This window comes from Oncorhynchus masou, chromosome 27 (genome assembly GCF_036934945.1).
Source record: "Oncorhynchus masou masou isolate Uvic2021 chromosome 27, UVic_Omas_1.1, whole genome shotgun sequence".
NCBI classification, from domain to species: Eukaryota; Metazoa; Chordata; class Actinopteri; order Salmoniformes; family Salmonidae; genus Oncorhynchus; species Oncorhynchus masou.
In genome coordinates this window covers 24,147,912-24,167,060 of record NC_088238.1, presented here as the reverse complement: position 1 = coordinate 24,167,060, position 19,149 = coordinate 24,147,912, and the positions used below count along the sequence as shown (strand labels likewise).

The following is a 19,149-nucleotide window of genomic DNA, read 5'->3' as shown; positions in this document are numbered from 1 at the left end:
GGAACAGGGAGGAAGAAGAAAAAGGACATGACTTATCACAACACCACATTATTGAGCAATCAACACTGGCTCCATACCATTAATGTTTGAGTCTCATATTTCTCCAATGAGTTTTGAGATTAGATGATTTCAGTGTGCAGTATGTGAAATTCTTAGGCTTGGTCCAAAGGAATGCCCTGGTGGGTACAGAGCACTGACATACCAGCCTGATGGACCACGCTCTGATCCCAGGCAGACCACCGCAATACTGGTACCACCCTGGTCAGGTCAGTCTCCTCTGCCTCCCTGGTCCTCCACTCCATAAGAGAAATCACAGGATCAAAGCCAGGCCGTGTCCCTGGGGGACGGGGGGTAGCAGGCGGAATGGTCACTGCCGGTCACACCGACCTCACCACTCTAATTCATATCATGGCATTTCCTGCAGTTAAGGCGATAAGACTGGTATGCCTGGTGCTTATCTCTGATCTTCTCTAGGCTGTTTGGAATGCTAGATTATGCAATCTTGTTGGGATTTTTTTAAATTACCATCGTAATGTGAGAGTGTTGGTTTATTTGATTTGTTAAATGCCGGTCTGTGCTGCTGGACTGGTTTGTGGTGAGCGGTTGGGAGTGGACTGTAGATGGCCACTGCCATCTCTGGGCGATAGGCCCTACCGCCCCCACCCTATGGTCCCTAAGTGGGCTAACCAAGCCTGTGCTGCAAGATTCTACTTGACCCAGCCATGATTCCTAGAATGTTTTTTTCACTTTGAGAGAAATATGTTGGGAAATCAGTCAGAAAGACTTACTGTACCTCACAGCCCCCCCATTGCTGTGTTTGAGGATAACGCTCCGTGCTTACTCCAGACCTGGGTTCAAATACTATATGACATTTTTCAAATTCATTGAGCGTTTGTTTTAGCTTGGCTGGAGTGCCAGGTGAGCAGGTTTTGCACTTATGGAGACTTTTCTATTGGTCCAGTAAACCAGGCGAGCACAATCAAGCACAGGTAAAGTTTTTGAAATATTCTAATTATTTCAACCCTGGTCTGGCTTGCACAACCCTTTTATCAGGATGGAATCCAAGTCCCACTTTGGGCTGCACAATGACTTCCATCGTCCTGTTGAATGGCTGAGTCTGGCGACAGGGAAGCTCTCTCGCCCTGCGTCCTCCCTCAATCTAATCAAGCAATGAGACCAATAAGGTGAATTAAGATGTGAGCTGAGATGGCTATCCTCTCACAGAGGTCTCTTTGTGCCTGGTATAGGAATAAGAGGCCCATGGTTAGCATGCATCATACACAGGAAAGGAACAAGGCCCCCAGAGCAGACCCAGGAGTCTACCCTCCCCTGCTAGCGATTTATAGGGAGTCGGATCACCTTGCTACAGCAGTTTTCAAAGCACTTTCTTCAGCCATGTGAGCTAGGGCCCATTTCCTCCTTTCTCTCTGTAGGGAAATGTAAGTGTGCTGGGGAGGAAACATTGCAAAGACAGAGGGAAGTCACAGAGACAAAGAAAGCAATGTTATTTGTGGACAAGTGGGGCCAGTGCCTTAAAATAAACTTAGCTGAAAATGTTTTACTGGAAACTGCTCGCCACTGATTAACACACCATATTTTCAACAGGCTACAGAAAAACAGCAATCATCAGTTTGTACAGAACTGTATGTCTGACCAGCTACTCAGTTGGTCTATCTGCCCCCTGGGCCTGTCTTCCTGTTGGACATCCTGTCCCTGATGAATCAGCCTTTAAAGAGGAAGCTGGTGGTCGCAAGGACACACCCCCTCAGCCCAGCACAACCAAATACAGCATCCTCCCCACTCAGAAAGCACCAGCCAACACTGCTGCTGACAGGAGCTCCCTCACCGGAATCTTAGTTGTTTGTGTTCTCCCTTCCCCTGATCTTTGACCGCACAGACCCGGTCCACTTGTGACAGGCAGCCCACTGCCTATTGGCTCCCACTCAGACCACTTCCCTTCTTCACCGCCTTGAGATGTCTGTGATGTGAGGCGAGGAGAGGCAACCGGAGAGAGGAAGGGAACTGACTCAGTGAATGCTGCTGAGGGGAGGACGGCTCACAATAATGACTGGAATGGAGCTAATGGAATGGCATCAAACACATGGAAACGGTGTTTGATGAAGCTGATACCGTTCCACCAATTCCGCTCCAGCCATTACCACAAGCCCATCCTCCCCCATTAGGGTGCCACCAACCTCCTGTGAACTGACTGTAGAGCTGACAGATGGAGCAGCATAGGGGGGGGGCCCTAAGCCTCAGCCTGGTTAGTTATATAACGCAGAGTCCCTCTACCAAGAATGGCATTCACAGGAACTACATCACTCGCTCATAGCCTACACACACGTCACACTCATGTATGCATACTGTATACTGTCCGTACAGGTTGACATACAGAGACACAGACCCCGTCTCGGGCTCATCACAGTGCGCTCTTCAGGCATCAGAGGATGAGTTTTGTTCTCTGTTCAGAGGAGAGGATGTGATCTCACTCTGTAAAAATCCGACCTATTTCGCTAGCTGCTCGTGACTTAATCCAAGCTCCCCCTTTGTGCTAGGCGTTCCCCCCTTTCCTCCCTTCCTCCTCTCCCCTCCTTCTCTTGCACCCTCTCTCTTTCTCTCACTCCTGAGTGTATGGAAGGAACAGAGTAGGCCAATGTTCTCGGAGAGATGCTGGTTACGAGTGATGGACGTCAGAGACAGAGATAGAGGGAGAGAGATATAGAGGGATAGAGGGAGAGAGATATAGAGGGAGAGCGAGATCGAGGGAGAGTTGTACATAGGAGGGGCTGAGAGAAGGGCGGATAGAACCATTGACTCAGGTCTGTGTTCAAGACCAAAGTCTTCTCAAATGTTGCCATTGGGTTTTAAATAAGGGCTTTCAGTTTCCCTGAGAATCTCTCGATGCAAAATCTCTCAATGCAAAACCCCTCTTTTTCTTGTTCTGAATGTATCGTTTTTTCCATTAATTTCTCTCTAGCTCGTCTGAGGGTAAATTTGACTGTTTATGCATGTCTGCATAGACTACATCTGTGTGTCTGTCTATGTTTTCTATGTAAATATTTTATAATCTTCCCTCAGTCTTCAACAGGACTCAAATTGAAAGGAATGACTTGGGCTTCAGTCAGGCCAACCCACATGCCTTTTGCTCTCTATGGTTTTTATTCTGTGCTAGGTCAGGTTTTCCGCATTCACTGGCTTCTTCATAGGTTCACTTTGCTCCGCAGAAGAACCATAGGAGGGATGGGAGTCTCTTATGTAAAATGCCTACTACCCTACACATACATACAGTAACTCTACCAAGTGTGTTAACCCCATTACCACACACAAACCTTGAAGCTGTGCATGTCATGTCCATTACCCAATATCTGTAATGCAATTATCTCACCGCATTGGCTTCCAGTACCACTCCGCAGCTCTGGGAGAGTTTCTCACTGCATTGGCTTCCAGTACCACTCCGCAGCTCTGGGAGAGTTTCTCACTGCATTGGCTTCCAGTACCACTCCGCAGCTCTGGGAGAATTTCTCACTGAATTGGCTTCCAGTACCACTCCGCAGCTCTGAGAGAGTTTCTCACTGAATTGGCTTCCAGTACCACTCCGCAGCTCTGAGAGAGTTTCTCACTGAATTGGCTTCCAGTACCACTCCGCAGCTCTGAGAGAGTTTCTCACTGAATTGGCTTCCAGTACCACTCCGCAGCTCTGAGAGAGTTTCTCACTGAATTGGCTTCCAGTACCACTAAGCAGCTCTGAGAGAGTTTCTCACTGAATTGGCTTCCAGTACCACTCCGCAGCTCTGAGAGAGTTTCTCACTGCATTGGCTTCCAGTACCACTCCGCAGCTCTGAGAGAGTTTCTCACTGAATTGGCTTCCAGTACCACTCCGCAGCTCTGGGAGAGTTTCTCACTGCATTGGCTTCCAGTACCACTCCGCAGCTCTGAGAGAGTTTCTCACTGAATTGGCTTCCAGTACCACTCCGCAGTTCTGGGAGAGTTTCTCACTGCATTTACTTCCAGTACCACTCCGCAGCTCTGAGAGAGTTTCTCACTGAATTGGCTTCCAGTACCACTAAGCAGCTCTGAGAGAGTTTCTCACTGAATTGGCTTCCAGTACCACCAGCTCTGAGAGAGTTTCTCACTGCAGCTCTGAGAGAGTTTCTCACTGCATTGGCTTCCAGTACCACTTCGCAGCTCTGAGAGAGTTTCTCACTGCATTGGCTTCCAGTACCACTCCGCAGCTCTGGGAGAGTTTCTCACTGCATTGGCTTCCAGTACCACTCCGCAGCTCTGGGAGAGTTTCTCACTGCATTGGCTTCCAGTACCACTCCGCAGCTCTGGGAGAGTTTCTGACTGCATTGGCTTCCAGTACCACTCCGCAGCTCTGGGAGAGTTTCTCACTGCATTGGCTTCCAGTACCACTCCGCAGCTCTGGGAGAGTTTCTCACTGCATTGGCTTCCAGTACCACTCCGCAGCTCTGGGAGAGTTTCTGACTGCATTGGCTTCCAGTAACACTCCGCAGCTCTGGGAGAGTTTCTCACTGCATTGGCTTCCAGTAACACTCTGCAGCTCTGAGAAATGTTCTCAGCACTGACTGTTCACACACAGGCATTCCAGCTTGGAATGCTCGTCTCTGCTGCAAATAAACCAAAACAGATTTTGTGCCTCTTCATGTCCCATCGTGGTGCCCCGAGTTTCCCTGACGGGTCAGACTGTCAGGAACAAAACTGGGGGCCCTGGCTATGTGGGAACGGTATAATCAGGTTTGGCAGTTAACTGACACTTCATTGCTGTATTTATTTACCTGTTTCGATTGCATTACTCACTCGATCACACATCATTCATAATATAATGACGTTGACCTTTAGGCCAATTTCAGGGGTTAGCTAATATCTTTCTTTACCCCACTATCTTTCTCACCCAGTGTGTGTGTGTCTGTGTCTCTTTATCTGACCCTGGTGTCATCCTGTGATCTGCTCTGATCTGGGGGCCTGTATGTCTCGGAGCCCCTGCTCTAATGGGTTCAGTGGGCTGGTATGCAGCAGGAATCTTTGGATCAAGGTGATTTCACGCTCCTCCACGTTTTCCCAGGGCTCTGCCCAGTCTCTGTTACATCTGTGCGACTTGGACTGTGTGATAGTAGCTGACACGTGTTATCATTAGACACATGCACACACAGCAGCACTGACTAAAGGGAGCTTCATCTGTCTGACACCTCCGTTTCCCCCAAGGTTTGGATTATGGCTGCCTGGTATGAGCATAGCAGCCAGGGTCCCAGCTGAGACTCCTGCACACCATAGCTGAGTTTGTCAACTTGTTCACCCATAGGCCTATATTAATTGCGTATCTGTCTGACCTGAAAGTGGAATGCAAATTGAATGCTTTCAGCCTGTCCCTTTTGAAGTAAAACTAATCTGACTAACCTTGACATTCCCATGGAGACAATTCCCCCTCTCTTTCTGGGCATTCCGTTCTCACAAAAACTCAGCAGATGCTGCAGCAGTTTGTTTCTCTCAATGAAACTCCATATTTCATTGTTATTTTTGGTAATGATTGTGAAAGAGGACATTTGTGTACTCATCTCAGTAAGATGTTGCTTTTTCAGCTCAATGATGTTTAGTTCCTCTTTCAACAGGTTAGGATATTGTTATGTAAGCATTGAAATAGTTGAACTAAAGAAAAGCTTGCAGTTTAGTTTGATAGATTCCAAGCTCTTGATAATTAACCAATTAAGTGCCAATTAAGAATAGCCTAGTTATAATCTTAGAATAACACGTTTATTTCATATGTGTTAGCCGTAGTAGAAGCAGTAGCCAGGTTAAATATGACAAACTAAGATGTAAGAGATACAGAAACCTCACAATGCTAGTGTGATCGATTGGGTTTTTGCCTGACATTTCTATAGCCTAATTTTCTATTTCACTGCATCAGCGCATGTGTGAGACCGGAGTTGGGGTGGAGAGAGGGACAAGTTAAACGAGTGAGGTGGCATTCATCCGGTTCCTGCTTCTAGCAGCACAGCAAGAGACAGAGCAAAAGCTTGTTGTTTAATTTATCACTATAGCCTAGCCAACTGTTGTACAGAATGAGATATGCTTGCATCATAGCCTATAGCCTACCCTGCGTTTATTCAGATTTCAATAAGCGGCAAGTAGCCTAAAGCCCAGGGCTGAGAGGAAACAGGCTATCGAGTGGCAGGACTACGCTGGAATAAACGCTGCAGTCTCACCCACCCATGCTTCCTCCCGAATAGACTACTTATCCATCTGTTTTACACTGTCCCCACTACTGTTTTGACGTATTTTTTTTCTGCAAGGGCAAGATCCGAAACATGGAACTTATTTGCTTCGAGGACAAAGTCGTGCTAGCCAAAAGTGACCCCAACATTCTTGATGACGACAGAGTATTGCAAAGTCTGCTAACCATTGAAGACAGGTTTTTACCTCAATGTTCGTATTTTAAATGTGTCCAGAAGGACATTCAGCCACACATGAGGCGAATGGTTGCAGGATGGATGCACGAGGTTTGTGTTTTTTTTTAGCCTTCATGTGCATTGGTCAGGTATATTGCTGTTTTGAAGGCATGTGTGCATTGGTCTGGTATATTGCTGTTTAGAAGGCATGTCATTTACTTATCTCACTCGAATAAGTGTGCTATGTATAATACGATTTGATTTCTATAATCCAAATGAACCTACAGGGGGGTGTGTGCATTTTTGTGTAAGAGTTTTGCATGTTGCTCATAGGCGCATGTTCTAATAACTCTGTAATAAGGTTGTGTATTTATTCAGATGGTTTATTACAGTTTCATAGCATGGTTGTTTTGAGAGCTGACATGCATGGCATGTAGCCGAATTTTTACAATTTAATTCACTGAGAAATGACCCATGCCAGGCATGTGGTGCCTCGGAAGTTCCACCAGGCTATTTAAAGTCATCACCGTGCATTTAAGTTCGTTGAATGTCAACAGCCTGGATTGTATTGGTCATGGAATCAGTCAAATGAAAGAAGACATTCTAATCTTCATTTTCATGTTGAATCTATGCAATTTGTCCGTTTTGAATAATTATGACAATTTTTTAAAAATATTTCCAGTTGCCTCAGAACAACAAGCACGCACAGGCTCCTTTCGTTTTTGCCATTATGAACTTTAGTCGAAGACAAATGACTCTCACAATTTTCGGGAATGGTTTAGGAATGGTTTATGAACATTACGCATAAAATTTCACTGCTGTAGCTAATTTATTTATATTTGTAATTATTTTTTGAAAATATGACGGACATCTACGAAATGAGCAGCGTGGGTGTTTGGGCACGATTTCCGCTACAGGCTATGATGACTGAGAGATCTTTGATATTGAAGCTTTTAATGCGGATCCACTGACTGAATATCGACAACATAGATCACATTTGGTTTTTCCATCATGCACATTTTTAAATGGGATATGTTCTTGTTTCTGCAGACATTCATGTAAATATTGATAGATTAATAAAAATAAACAGTAGGTCTAATATAATATATTCTATCCCACCAGGTTTGTGAAGAGGAGAAGAGTGAGGAAGACGTTTTCCCCTTGGCTATTAATTATTTGGACAGGTTTTTAGCGGTGGCGCCCACTAGAAAGTGTTATTTGCAACTTCTAGGAGCTGTATGCATGTTCCTTGCAACAAAGTTAAAGGAGAGTCGTCCATTAACTGCAGAAAAGCTGTGCATGTACACAGACAACTCCATCACACCAAGGGAGCTGCAGGTAAGAAACTATTGTTTTCTCTTAATGCGTGGAAAATTATGCAATTACTTAAAGCATCATACATTCAAATATAGCTCAATAATTGTACAATATAATATTTTTTTCTTCTGCCATATTTAGTTAAATATGTCAGTGTACAGTTCTGGAGACTGATTCATTCCTTGGCCATACAGTGGGCCTATGCATGCATGAGGAGAGTGCCTGATCAGGGATGAACTAAAGTGGCCTGTGTTGCCACCTAGTGGCAGTTGTTCAGTTTGTCTTGTGGTAGAAGGTAGATTTCCAACATTGTGGATTAATCATTTGTAGAAAGGAGCAGTCGTGCATAAATCCACAAATGGTTCTGTTAATATTTTCCCTGGCTGAGTGAGTTTATATGCATTAGTTCTATAATATCTAATCGTGTTTTCTTGACCACTCTCTGTTTTTAATTGAATGATTGGTCTCTCTCAGGGGCCAGTTATTCACTGGTTATCCCACAGGGGACTCCCAGTTAACCAGCCCACCCTTTTAGCAACCATTTAAAGTCTGTCACTCCCTAGTATCAGATAAGACATTCCTCCCTACTATTACATCAATATTTCTACAGTAAATGGCATGTCCCACCCATGTTGCTCAAGTGGCCAAATATGAATCACCATAGGAGAGCAATAGGACTGTGTCCTCTTCTCCTCTGTTGTCCAGCTGCTGGGGTTGCATCATCACACGCCCTTGTGCTAGAGGTTTCCTTGGAAAAAGTGAATGGAAACTTATAGTTAGAGGCTGGTCCCAGATGTGTTTGTGCTGTCTTGCCAATTCCTAAGGTCACAGTAATGCCAACTCATGCTAGACGGCACGAACAGACCTGGGACCAGGCTAAGAAGAGACATGGTGAAATGTAGATTCTTTGTCAATGAGCCACTGCTGGTGCATCAGCTGGGAGAGAGAGGGGAATTCAGGGGGTTTCTAGCAAGGGCAGCTGTCCAGGAAGTGAGCACAGCAGCGACGACAGACCTCCTCCCTGCACATCTTCAGTCAACATTCTCCACGGGCTTACGATAGGTTAATCGTTTGCATGTGTGGCGCTGTGCTGGTAGGAAACACATATAAATGAATGAAGTCTTGCTGTATGGCTGGCACTTGTCCTGGGCTGCCCCTGTAATCTGAGAGAGCCGCTCAGAGAGGGGCCTGTCCCTGTCCACGCTAACAGAGGGGTTTCAGTAAACATGGGCGTTCACTGCCACAGCCTCCGTCTCGGGTTGACACATCATCTCAAAAGATGAAACCAGTCGGGTGATCAGTTGAATTTGTCACATCGGCTGATTTGTTCCATTCCTTTTCCCCTTGGGGTGAGGTTGCTTTTAACACGAAAGCTCCCCGCGGCGCATTAACCAACGCGGGCGGTGCAGACCAAAGAAGATAGCTAAAGCTTGTGACAGGAAGGAAGCAACTGTGGCTGCGATGCTTCTGTCTCTTTGGTTGGAACCAGTGGCGAGGCTCGACACGTCACACAAAGAGCAATGAGAGAACCATTCAGACAAATGTTCAGAAAGAGAGACAGAGAGGGAGCGAGCGAGAGATGGAGCAAAGAGAGAGTCAAGGAAAATGTTGCGCTGGTGTTGAATGATCTCTCCTCTGAATTGAGACAGACTTGTTGGTATGCATGGTATTTCATGGCAAACAGAAGAGTAACATGATCAATAATACTACTTTAATAAAGTATTTCAGTTGTGTATATTACACTTGTTTTATTTGAGGACTATTATTTCATTCCATGTCATCGTCTCATCTCTATAGAGCTGCTGCCTGTGCTGTCTGACAAAATCACTAATTTAGTAGTTCTTCAAAGTAAATAAGGCATACTTTAATAACTGCTGAATACCAACTATCTATTTTCAGGTAGAGATTCCTTGCGAAGCAACAGCTGCTCTCAATTCTTCTCATGCTTTGTTTTCTTCCTTCCGTCTCTGTCCTCTAGAAGTGGGAGTTGGTGGTACTAGGGAAATTGAAGTGGAACATGGCGGCAGTCATCCCAAACGACTTTGTGGATCACATCCTACACAGACTGCCCCTGCCCAAAGAGAAGCTATCTGTGATCCGCAAGCACACGCAGACATTCATCGCCTTGTGTGCCACAGGTAATAACAGGAAATTCCTGATAGGATAGTCTTGACAATTCTCGTTTACAATCTATCTGCCATTGTGACTCATCATTGATTGCACTCATCTGACCCTATACTCAGCAGTCTAAGGGCAGGTACCACAAACACACATCCATCCAATGGCTGCTCTCCACTTTTCTCTTCTCATTACTGGAACACTGCTCGTAGCCTAATGGGGTCTTCTTTACATTAGAACGGCTGCTAAAAGCAGATGCAAGCTGTATTGAGAGCACTTTGAGCATATAAGGCATTAATAGTATAGTTAAAGGAGGCTGGGAGAATCCTCTCGGTGCGTGTAGTGTTTAGGTTAGCCTCCCCCTGTGATGACAGTGGGTGGATGAGTCTCCTCGCCTGCTGTTTGGCTCCCCTTCCACCTCCTCCTCTGTGGACTAGGATGACTCGGGTGCAGCAGCTGGGTTGCTCTCGCTCTCTCGCTCTCTCTTTCTCTCTCTCGCTCTCTCTTTCTCTCTCTCGCTCTCTCGCTCCCTCTCTCTATCTCTCTTTCTGCGTATTGTTTTTTGACAGAGTCCCTTCCAGGTTTGATAAGTCAGAACTAGGCGCCGGCGGTCTTCCTCTAAGGGTGAATCCCAATGGGTTTGTTTCCTTTCCTATATCCTACTGTATGCCCTACCTCCTATGTCCTTGTTCTGATTGAATGGACTGCATTAATAAGACAGTTACAAAAGCTGACCTCTCTTCTATACATTGCATCTTTCACGCAAGACAATTTTAGGGGCAGGAAATACAGCTTAGGAAAAAGTCCACTTTGGTGTATTGAGATTTACTGCCTTGTGTCTCTTTGATCCGATCTGGCCCATAAGTCCTTGTTTACTACTTTGTGGTATTCAAGCCATAGTCTCCTTCAATGAGGTTCATGGCCTGTGGCTGTTAAGTGCCATTTTAGTGTTGCATTTTTTGGGGGGCGTGTTCCAGCGGTCTCCCCACTATTCATGAGCAGACCGTTTATATCACAAGCGCAAAACAGCCACAATAAAAAAAGAGTCAGCTGTGGTTTAGCAGTAATGTAAATGTTTGGGGTTTTATGTGCTGCACTGAATGCTGTTCTCATGACAGGGGAGCTCTCTGGCCTCTGCACAGCTGGCCTCTTGAGGAGGAGATGAGAGTGGTTGGACTACTCCCTGGGGTTGATCCAAAGCTATCAGTCGCATCCTCTTTCTATAAAGAGAGAGAAGGCCACAGCACAGAGACCAGGGTCTGTGCTTGGCTGGACTGTGCTTGGGTTAGAGCTGGAGCTGAAGCTAAACCCAGTCCACTTTAGGGCCGTTTCCTTTCCTCCAGGCCTGCTTCCTCCCTCCCCCGCCAGCCGGCAGGGCTATTGTCGCTGAGGGCTCTGGGCCTGGTTGATGGAGAACAAGAGGAAGTAGTTCCTGGAACTCATTGCTCACTGAGTAGGAGGATTCCTGCTCTGTTTTCCTAATCACAGCTGAGGCAGAGTGAGGGAAAACACACAGACTCCACCACGGCCATGTGTTAGACTGTGGGAAAGTTGGGTTAAGCTATTTAAGAACCTATATTAAGAGATTATGATGATGTTTGAATGTCTTTAAATGCTCAGCTCCTGTACTTCATTTGGACTACATCTTATAGTGCATCTTGTGGGAATGTATTAGTCTGTGGGAAAGTACAGTTCAACTCAGTTTTTAATTTATATTGTAGATTTTTCCCCTCTTTTAAATGCTTCCTCACTTACTTTGGACTACTCCTTGACTTGAATGTGCAACTATGATTCGGTTTTGTCACCCCTTGACTGTTCTGAACTCACTGATGTCCGACAGGTGACTGACGGATCATGTTGTCTCCTCAGATTTCAGCTTCGCCATGAACCCCCCCTCCATGATCGCTACGGGAAGCGTGGGGGCGGCCATCTGCGGCCTGCAGCTGGACCAATCAGACCAGGCCCTGAGTCGAGACCGTCTGACTGACCTGCTGGCCAAGATCACCAACACGGAGGTGGTAAGTATTGTCTATAGCCTGATCCCAGGTCTGTTTTTTGCTGTTTGGCCAATTCCTTGTTATATCAGTGAATAGCAAGGAGTTAGCGAGACAGCACAAACAGATCTGACATCAGGCTAGGTAAGTGCTACACGGCTGACATTTTAGGAGCATGGCGAGGAACTTTTGAAGAGGTGGTAATATCAGTGTTGGCGAGCGTGTAGCGCAAAATACTTCATGTGTTCCAACATTGGCCACCGACACCCTCTTCGCCCTGCCTGTTAGACCTAGCAGTTCACCAATGTTTCTGGGCTTGGAGCACAGAGATCTTCCTGGTAAACAAGAGCGATGCTACAGTATGCCTGCAGTAGTCGCACATTGAAGTTATTTACTTTTCATGGAGTCAGAGCCTGTGGGTCTTGGCTCGGGACCTAGACTGCAGCTATAAAGAGCGGAGGCGAGGGAATGTCTTCTTAGAACCCAGGGCCCACATTCTTGTGGTAGAACACAAGCAGGCAGTTCCTTTGCACGGCTCCCACTTTAGCTCTTCTCTTATGCGTAACAGAGGCTCCATCTTTCCAGGGTAAATGGCAGACGAGAAACAAACACAGATTTCCTAACTCCTTAAGATGACATGCATTGAGAGCTTTCTCACACTATATATATTAGTGGAGGCTGGTGGGAGGCACTATAGGAGGATGGGCTCATTGTAATGGCTGGAATGAAATGAATGTAACGGTATCAAAAACATCAAACATATGGAAACCACATGTTTGACTCTGTCCCATTTATTCCATTCCAGCAATTACAATGAGCCCATCCTCTTATAGCTCCTCCCACCAGCCTTCACTGATATATATATATATTATATAAGTATTCAGGCCCCTTGACTTCTTCCACATTTTGTTAGGTTACAGCCTTATACTAAAATTGATTACAAAAGAAATGTTCCTCATCAATCTACACACAATACCCCATAATGACAAAGCAAAAACAGGTTTTTAGATATGTTTTCTAATTTATATATTTTAAAAAAAAAATGGAAATATCACATTTACATAAGTATGCAGACCCCTTACTCAGTACTTTCTGGAAGCACCTTTGGCAGTGATTACAGCCTCGAGTCTTCTTGGGTATGACGCTACAAGCTTGGCCCACCTGTATTTGGGGAGTTTCTTCCATTCTCTGCAGATCCTCTCAAGCTCTGTCAGGTTGGATGGGGAGCGTTGTTACACAGCTATTTTCCGGTCTCTCCAGAGATGTTCGATCGGGTTCAAGTCCGGGCTCTGGCTGGGCCACTCACGGACATTCAGAGACTTGTCCCGAAGCCACTCCTGCGTTGTTTTGGCTGTCTCCTTAGGGCCGTTGTCCTGTTGGAAGGTGAACCTTCGCCCCCAGTCTGAGGTCCTGAGCTCTCTGGAGCAGGTTTTCATCAAGGATCTCTCTGTACTTTGCTCCGTTCATCTTTGCCCCGATCCTGACTCCCAGACACTGCCACTGAAAAGCATCCCCACAGCATGATACTGCCACCACCATTCTTTACCGTAGGGTTGGTGTCAGGTTTCCTCCAGGATTTGTATTTATTTAATCCATTTTAGAATAAGGCTGTAACGAAACAGAATGTGGAAAAAGTCAAGGGATCTGAATATTTTCCAAAGGCACCGTATATGTATATATACTGTAGATGTGAAAATCTATCATTTTACATCACAGATTAAACCGCTGTTTGTAGCCTAAGATATTTCTTTATCACTGTAAGTCTGCTCCCTTGGCTTACACAAAGGAACCTGAGGCCAGTACAGCAGCACACAGGGACTCAGGGGCCACAGTCAGTCTAAGACTAGGAACAACCCAGCATCTCTCGATAGACCTGTGGTTATTATGTGGCCATGGCAACGCTGGAGCTCAGACTGCGGCCCATTAAGTTTTAATTATCCGTACATTTCAAAGGAATGTTGGCCTCTGCTAGCTGTGTGCACTCTTTAAAGCCCGCGCTTTTGGCCCCGTAGAGTCAGACCTCCCACGAGTGGACGCACGGAATCAGAGAAATTACTTTTGAGATTCACCCACTCTCCTGAGTGAGGAGAATGGTTTCTTTGGTCTCAGAGCTGTTGTGTTCCTCTCAACAACCCAATGGGCCTTGGTCAGAAATGTTGCACTAAAAATAGACTATGTAACCATTTAGAAGTCCAGCCCATTCTCCACTTTAGGATTATTAGGAATGTTCTACCCACACCTCACGTGTGTTTAGGAGGATTCAAGGGCCCAATAGTCGCCACTCTCTGCCTGGTGTCTGTGTGCGCTGGTACCCATTGTTCTAGGGACTGACTGGTCATGAAACAGGCACGACCACCTATCACAAGACTCATAATACCCTCCCGGTCTGGTCTGTCATTCATGTGACCAAAGCTGTTCCAATAACAGTCAGATGTCGAATATGAAACTGTGTGACAGCGATAAGTGTTCATTCACAGGTGTCTGGGGTCAATCAAGAGAGTGTGTGTGTGTGTGTGTGTGTGTGTGTGTGTGTACAGCACCTAAAGTAGAGGTGTTAGTGTATTGATGTCTCTTCTCTGTGTCTGTTGCAGGACTGTCTGAAGGCGTGTCAGGAGCAGATAGAGAGGGTGTTGGCCAGTAGCCTGCAGCAGGAGCAACAGCAACAGAGGCAGGAGGGCCTAGGCAGGTCAGGCAGCAAGGCCATGGAGCAGCAAGACCAGTCCAGAACCCCAACAGACGTATCCAGCACCCCAACAGACGTACGCGACGTCAACCTATGAGCTTCCCATCACCATCTACAAGTGTGAAGTCCACCAGCGAGCTCCCACCAATCGCGTCACTCTGTCAATCTATGGGATCCAACCACATTCGCAATGTCAAACAATGAGCTGCCAGCACATACCCCAGGTCAACCAATGAACTCCCACCACTAAATGTCACACCAACCTACGAGTTCCCACTCTTGTTTGTTAAGTCAACCTGTGAGGTCCCACAAAGTTTGGGATGGCAATCTATGAGCTGTCAACAGCATCATGCTGGAATGATCAACTGATAAGAACTTTTACAAGCAATATAGAGAATAGGTCAAACAAATTCAATGGGCAGCTCCCATCTATATTTAGCTGGTCACATATGTGCCATATTAAATTAAACAAGCTCTTTTAGACACAAAATGTATTTGAAAACTTTGAAAGAGCCTTAGGTTTGCAGAAAGGAAACCTGAATAGATTTGCATACTTGAAATATAGACATATTAGTTTTTTACTTGATAAAAAATACCAAATATAGTTTTTCACTTGGAAAAAAAGCTAGCAAAAACATTTAGTTATTATTCATATTATTGTATTATAATTATTGTTATTCTAAATATTGTTATCTTTATTTCAATATAATTTAGTTGTATGATTATTTTTTATAATAATTGTTAATCATTATTAAGCATTTATCAATTTCACAATGAGTGGGTGTTTCCCTCAGTTTCAAATACAGGAAGCCCCTGTAGTACTGTGTGCATTACATTAAGTACTGGTTTGGTTCTGCACAGTGTTCATACACCTTTATTTAGGAGAAGCTAATGTACAGGACGAGGAGAGCTGCATCTCCTGCCTGCTTAGCTCTGCATCTGTAGCACTGCTTCCTATTTATGCTCTTATATGCTGGCCAGGAGAGGGCTGGGCCCACTCACACAGAACACAGAGAGAGAGAGCGAGTGAGGGGGTAGAGAGACGAGCATGTGGAGTCCTGAGGGTGTGTATATACTGCCCCCTAAGGGTGAGAGTGAGGACAGAACAACTATCAGCTGTTACAGTCTTGATTTCATTGCCAAGTTAACACCAAGCCAATATTTACTTTTCGAATTGAACAAGGCTATTTTTGTTGTTATATGTTATTGAATGGTGTGCTCTGAGAAACTCCTGCACGTTATTAGGACATTATTGAGGATCATATATACCTTTTATATCAGGGAGCCCTGTTTTAAGACTGCCAGTAAAGTTGGCGTGAAAGCATGTTTTTGTTCTGGGTCAGACAAAGCCAATACTAGAGAAAGGGAGACGGCATGTTGGAGGGATGGTCTTAGTCTGGAGATGAGAATGAAACTACAGTTGTTTGTTAGTGTCAGATGGATTGTTAAAAAAGTTTTGTGGAGTTGGAGTGCATGGAACATTTAGAGCAGTGAAAGTTTGGCAAAGGTGGAGTAGCCTATTGGAGAGTGAGAGAAGATGGCAAAAAAAGGGAGGTTTTAAGAGTGGAACTAGAGATGGCACGATTGGTGCCATGAAATGAAGGACTGCAGACAGTTGAAATGAGGGGAAAATGGATGAAGACATGGTAGGAAGCTCCCGATCGGCACACTGGAACAAGCCTGTTCTTAATTGGAAGGGCTGCAGACAGTTGTCATTCTGATAGGTCAAGAGTTGATCATGAGGGAGCAGTTTGGTGTGCTGGAACATTTCCTGTAAGGGCCTGTTGTTAAACCCAAATAGATATTTAAGTCATGGTCAAAGACTTGGATCAACCTAAATGCACTTTTAAAAACATGTTCCTTAAAAGCTGAAGGGGATGGTTATCAAACGGGGTAGGTGGGTTTTCAATGTTTTATTTTTTTATAATGATTTTTTTTCTTTAAGTTATTTGATATTCTCTGGGCTGGATTCCCACTTAGGGTGATGCACGAGGACTAGAAAGCATTTCCTGACCAATGAGTAGGAGTAGGGTTTACCAACGTGGAACAAAATCATTTGCAATGCAAACCTAGGAAAGCTTTAAAAATCACATCTAGACTTGATTCTTTGATTACATCCATTTAACTTGAATTTTGTTTTTGCCTTCTTCATATCCAAATCAATATGATGGTCCTACGAACGGATAACACATCATGTTTTTTTTCTTCTTGGTTCATAGTTTTTTTGTATATTGTTTTGCTCCACAGTTCAGCTTGTTTTTCAGAAGAAAAAAATAACATATGGTCTTTAAACCTATAGGCAGAAAACTTTGCTCTTTACTTTTGGCTTCCACGTTCAACAATGCAGAAAGTACTTAAAAACATATTTGCTTTTTCGCATTTAAACGCAATCTGCTATAAACTGAGAAAAGATATGGGTAAACATTTAAAGTTGTGTTTATGTGAATTACTTAAATGAATTTCCAAGTGATGAAAGCCAAAATGGATCTGTTTATCTTTGATATCTTTTTCTTGCTGCTATTAAGCTTTTTGTTTTTCAATCTTAGAATTGTGATATTCACTTGAGTGTGCTGCTAAATGATGAATTTTAAAGTATCTTATTGTTTCCTTGCCTTTTCCTTGTTGTATGTAAACTGGAGAGAGTGGTAAAGTGGGACATGTCTTCAACTGGAAGTACCTTCTGCAGTTTTCTCCAATAGCATGTTTCACTCCCTTCTTTCTGTTTATCTGGTTGTTTCCTTGCTGCGTTCTACCATTGAAATGTTGTTGTACCTCAGGTTCAGTGGACAATACCTCACAACTCAGCAGTTTTTCAGGGAGTTAGTGGAATCAAATCTGACTCTGATGCATTTTGATAGGTTATCAATTTTTTTTTCCTGGATGAGAGGCAGGAGATTCACGTGGCACCTACTCTCTTTAGACAACAGATATTCCTTCTCATCTGTCAGATTACACTGATCTGTCGTTTGCTAAGTAGAGGACCATATACCAGATATTTCATATCATACCTGGTGCCAAATAAAAGACGGCTATTTGAAATGTATTTGGAAGACAAAAATATATATATATTTGTATCTTGTTTTTTCTAATTATGAGTTACAACTTAATTGCCACATTTAGGATCTGTGTATTGGATTAAGTGGAATGCATTTTGTGAGGTACCCATTTAGTGAGTTTTTTTAATGATCAAAAAATAATGTTTATATGTACTCCTTCAGTGTGGAAAACTGTGAGTTTCTAGTTAGTTTTGACCCCCACCACTGCCAACCACATGTACCTCAGAAGTGTCTGATCCACAACTTCTGTTCAATAAATTTGACCCACAAAAAAGAATGAAGTATCTTTACTGGCTAGTAATGTACCTGTCTTCTGTTCTGTGCTGGTTAAGGGAAGGTTAACCTTGTCCGCAGGCTCAAATTGCTGGTGTATAGAGAGCCAGCTGGTGGACGAGATTAAGGGAAGGTGAAATGTGTAGAATGATTGGGTTGGTGGTGGTGTACTATGCAGTCAAGTAACTATGCAGGCCCATATGAAGGTAAGTTAAAGATTGAGGGTGCTAAATGGCTTCTCATTTGATTGAAGACATGCTGCACCAAAAGGCTATTGCGTGTCAGCAGCTATAGTCTTATCTGACCTAGTGGCTGTGGGTTAAAACTTCTTATGGGGTGGGATCCTTACGCCAGAACCACAGACTCCTTCAGACGTTCTTCTCTTTGTAATTTTGACATGGAGAGTTGTAAAAACGTATACAAAAGCACACATAGATGATATTAAACCCACAACATCTTGGCTGTAAGTCAATGCTATGACTAATAAACCACCAAGTCTGTGCCCCTTTCCTGCAGACAAATGACCTCAAGAGTGGAATCGTATTCATATTTTACATCATTTCAACTCTATCTGATATGGTACCGTTTTTTGAAGGTCATAACCATGTGTTTAAGGTGTATACTTTTGTTTCAAAACGTACACAAACGCACACACAAGATGATATTTGAACGTACAAATTCTTGGCTGCATGTTATGGTTTAAACCACAGAGTCACACACCCCTTCACACTTCTTACAATTCTCTTTGTGTATTTGGCATATAGAGTTTTGGAAATGAACACTAGAGCACCAGTTGTTTGGGTATTATATCTTCTCACTAACAATTACAGTACTGAATCATCAGGGGTGACATACTAGTCATGAGTAACTACTATATAGCAGCTTTCATTTGGGTTATTAAATATACAGAGTGGTAAACAGCCTATGTTGTTGAAGAAAATATATACAACTCAAATTCAATGGTTTTGTACCTTTTCAGTTGCAAGCATCCTTACTCCCTCTCTTCAATGAATAAGCTACATTTATCAGGTACCATTCCACACCAATGGCTGGTAGAAGGGCAATCCAATTCGGGTAATGTACCATTAATTCAGGGTCCCCATACAAAACTGGTATCTTCACCTCACAAAAGATATTTAGGGTTCATTTAATGATTATTCTAGACAACAATGTTCTAAGAATTGTTCGATTGTTCAAATAATTGTGTTTGATCAGGGAACAATCTTAATAAGAGTAACATTTGTATTCTTGTTAACTGGACCATTTCTTATTCATTTTTCACCTTTTGCAATGCCATTGGTCTG

General features: G+C 44.0%; 1 protein-coding gene across 1 annotated transcript; it reads left to right on the top strand.

Moving 5' to 3' along the window:
- The first annotated feature begins 5,961 nt into the window (after nucleotides 1–5,961).
- On the top strand, nucleotides 5,962–17,849 carry LOC135515855 (G1/S-specific cyclin-D2-like). Its single transcript, XM_064939642.1, has 5 exons — nucleotides 5,962–6,515; nucleotides 7,527–7,742; nucleotides 9,700–9,859; nucleotides 11,709–11,857; nucleotides 14,425–17,849. Exons 1-5 carry the CDS (start codon nucleotides 6,324–6,326, stop codon nucleotides 14,611–14,613), a joined length of 906 nt encoding a protein of 301 aa, XP_064795714.1. The 5' UTR covers nucleotides 5,962–6,323; the 3' UTR covers nucleotides 14,614–17,849.
- The last annotated feature ends 1,300 nt before the right edge of the window (nucleotides 17,850–19,149 follow it).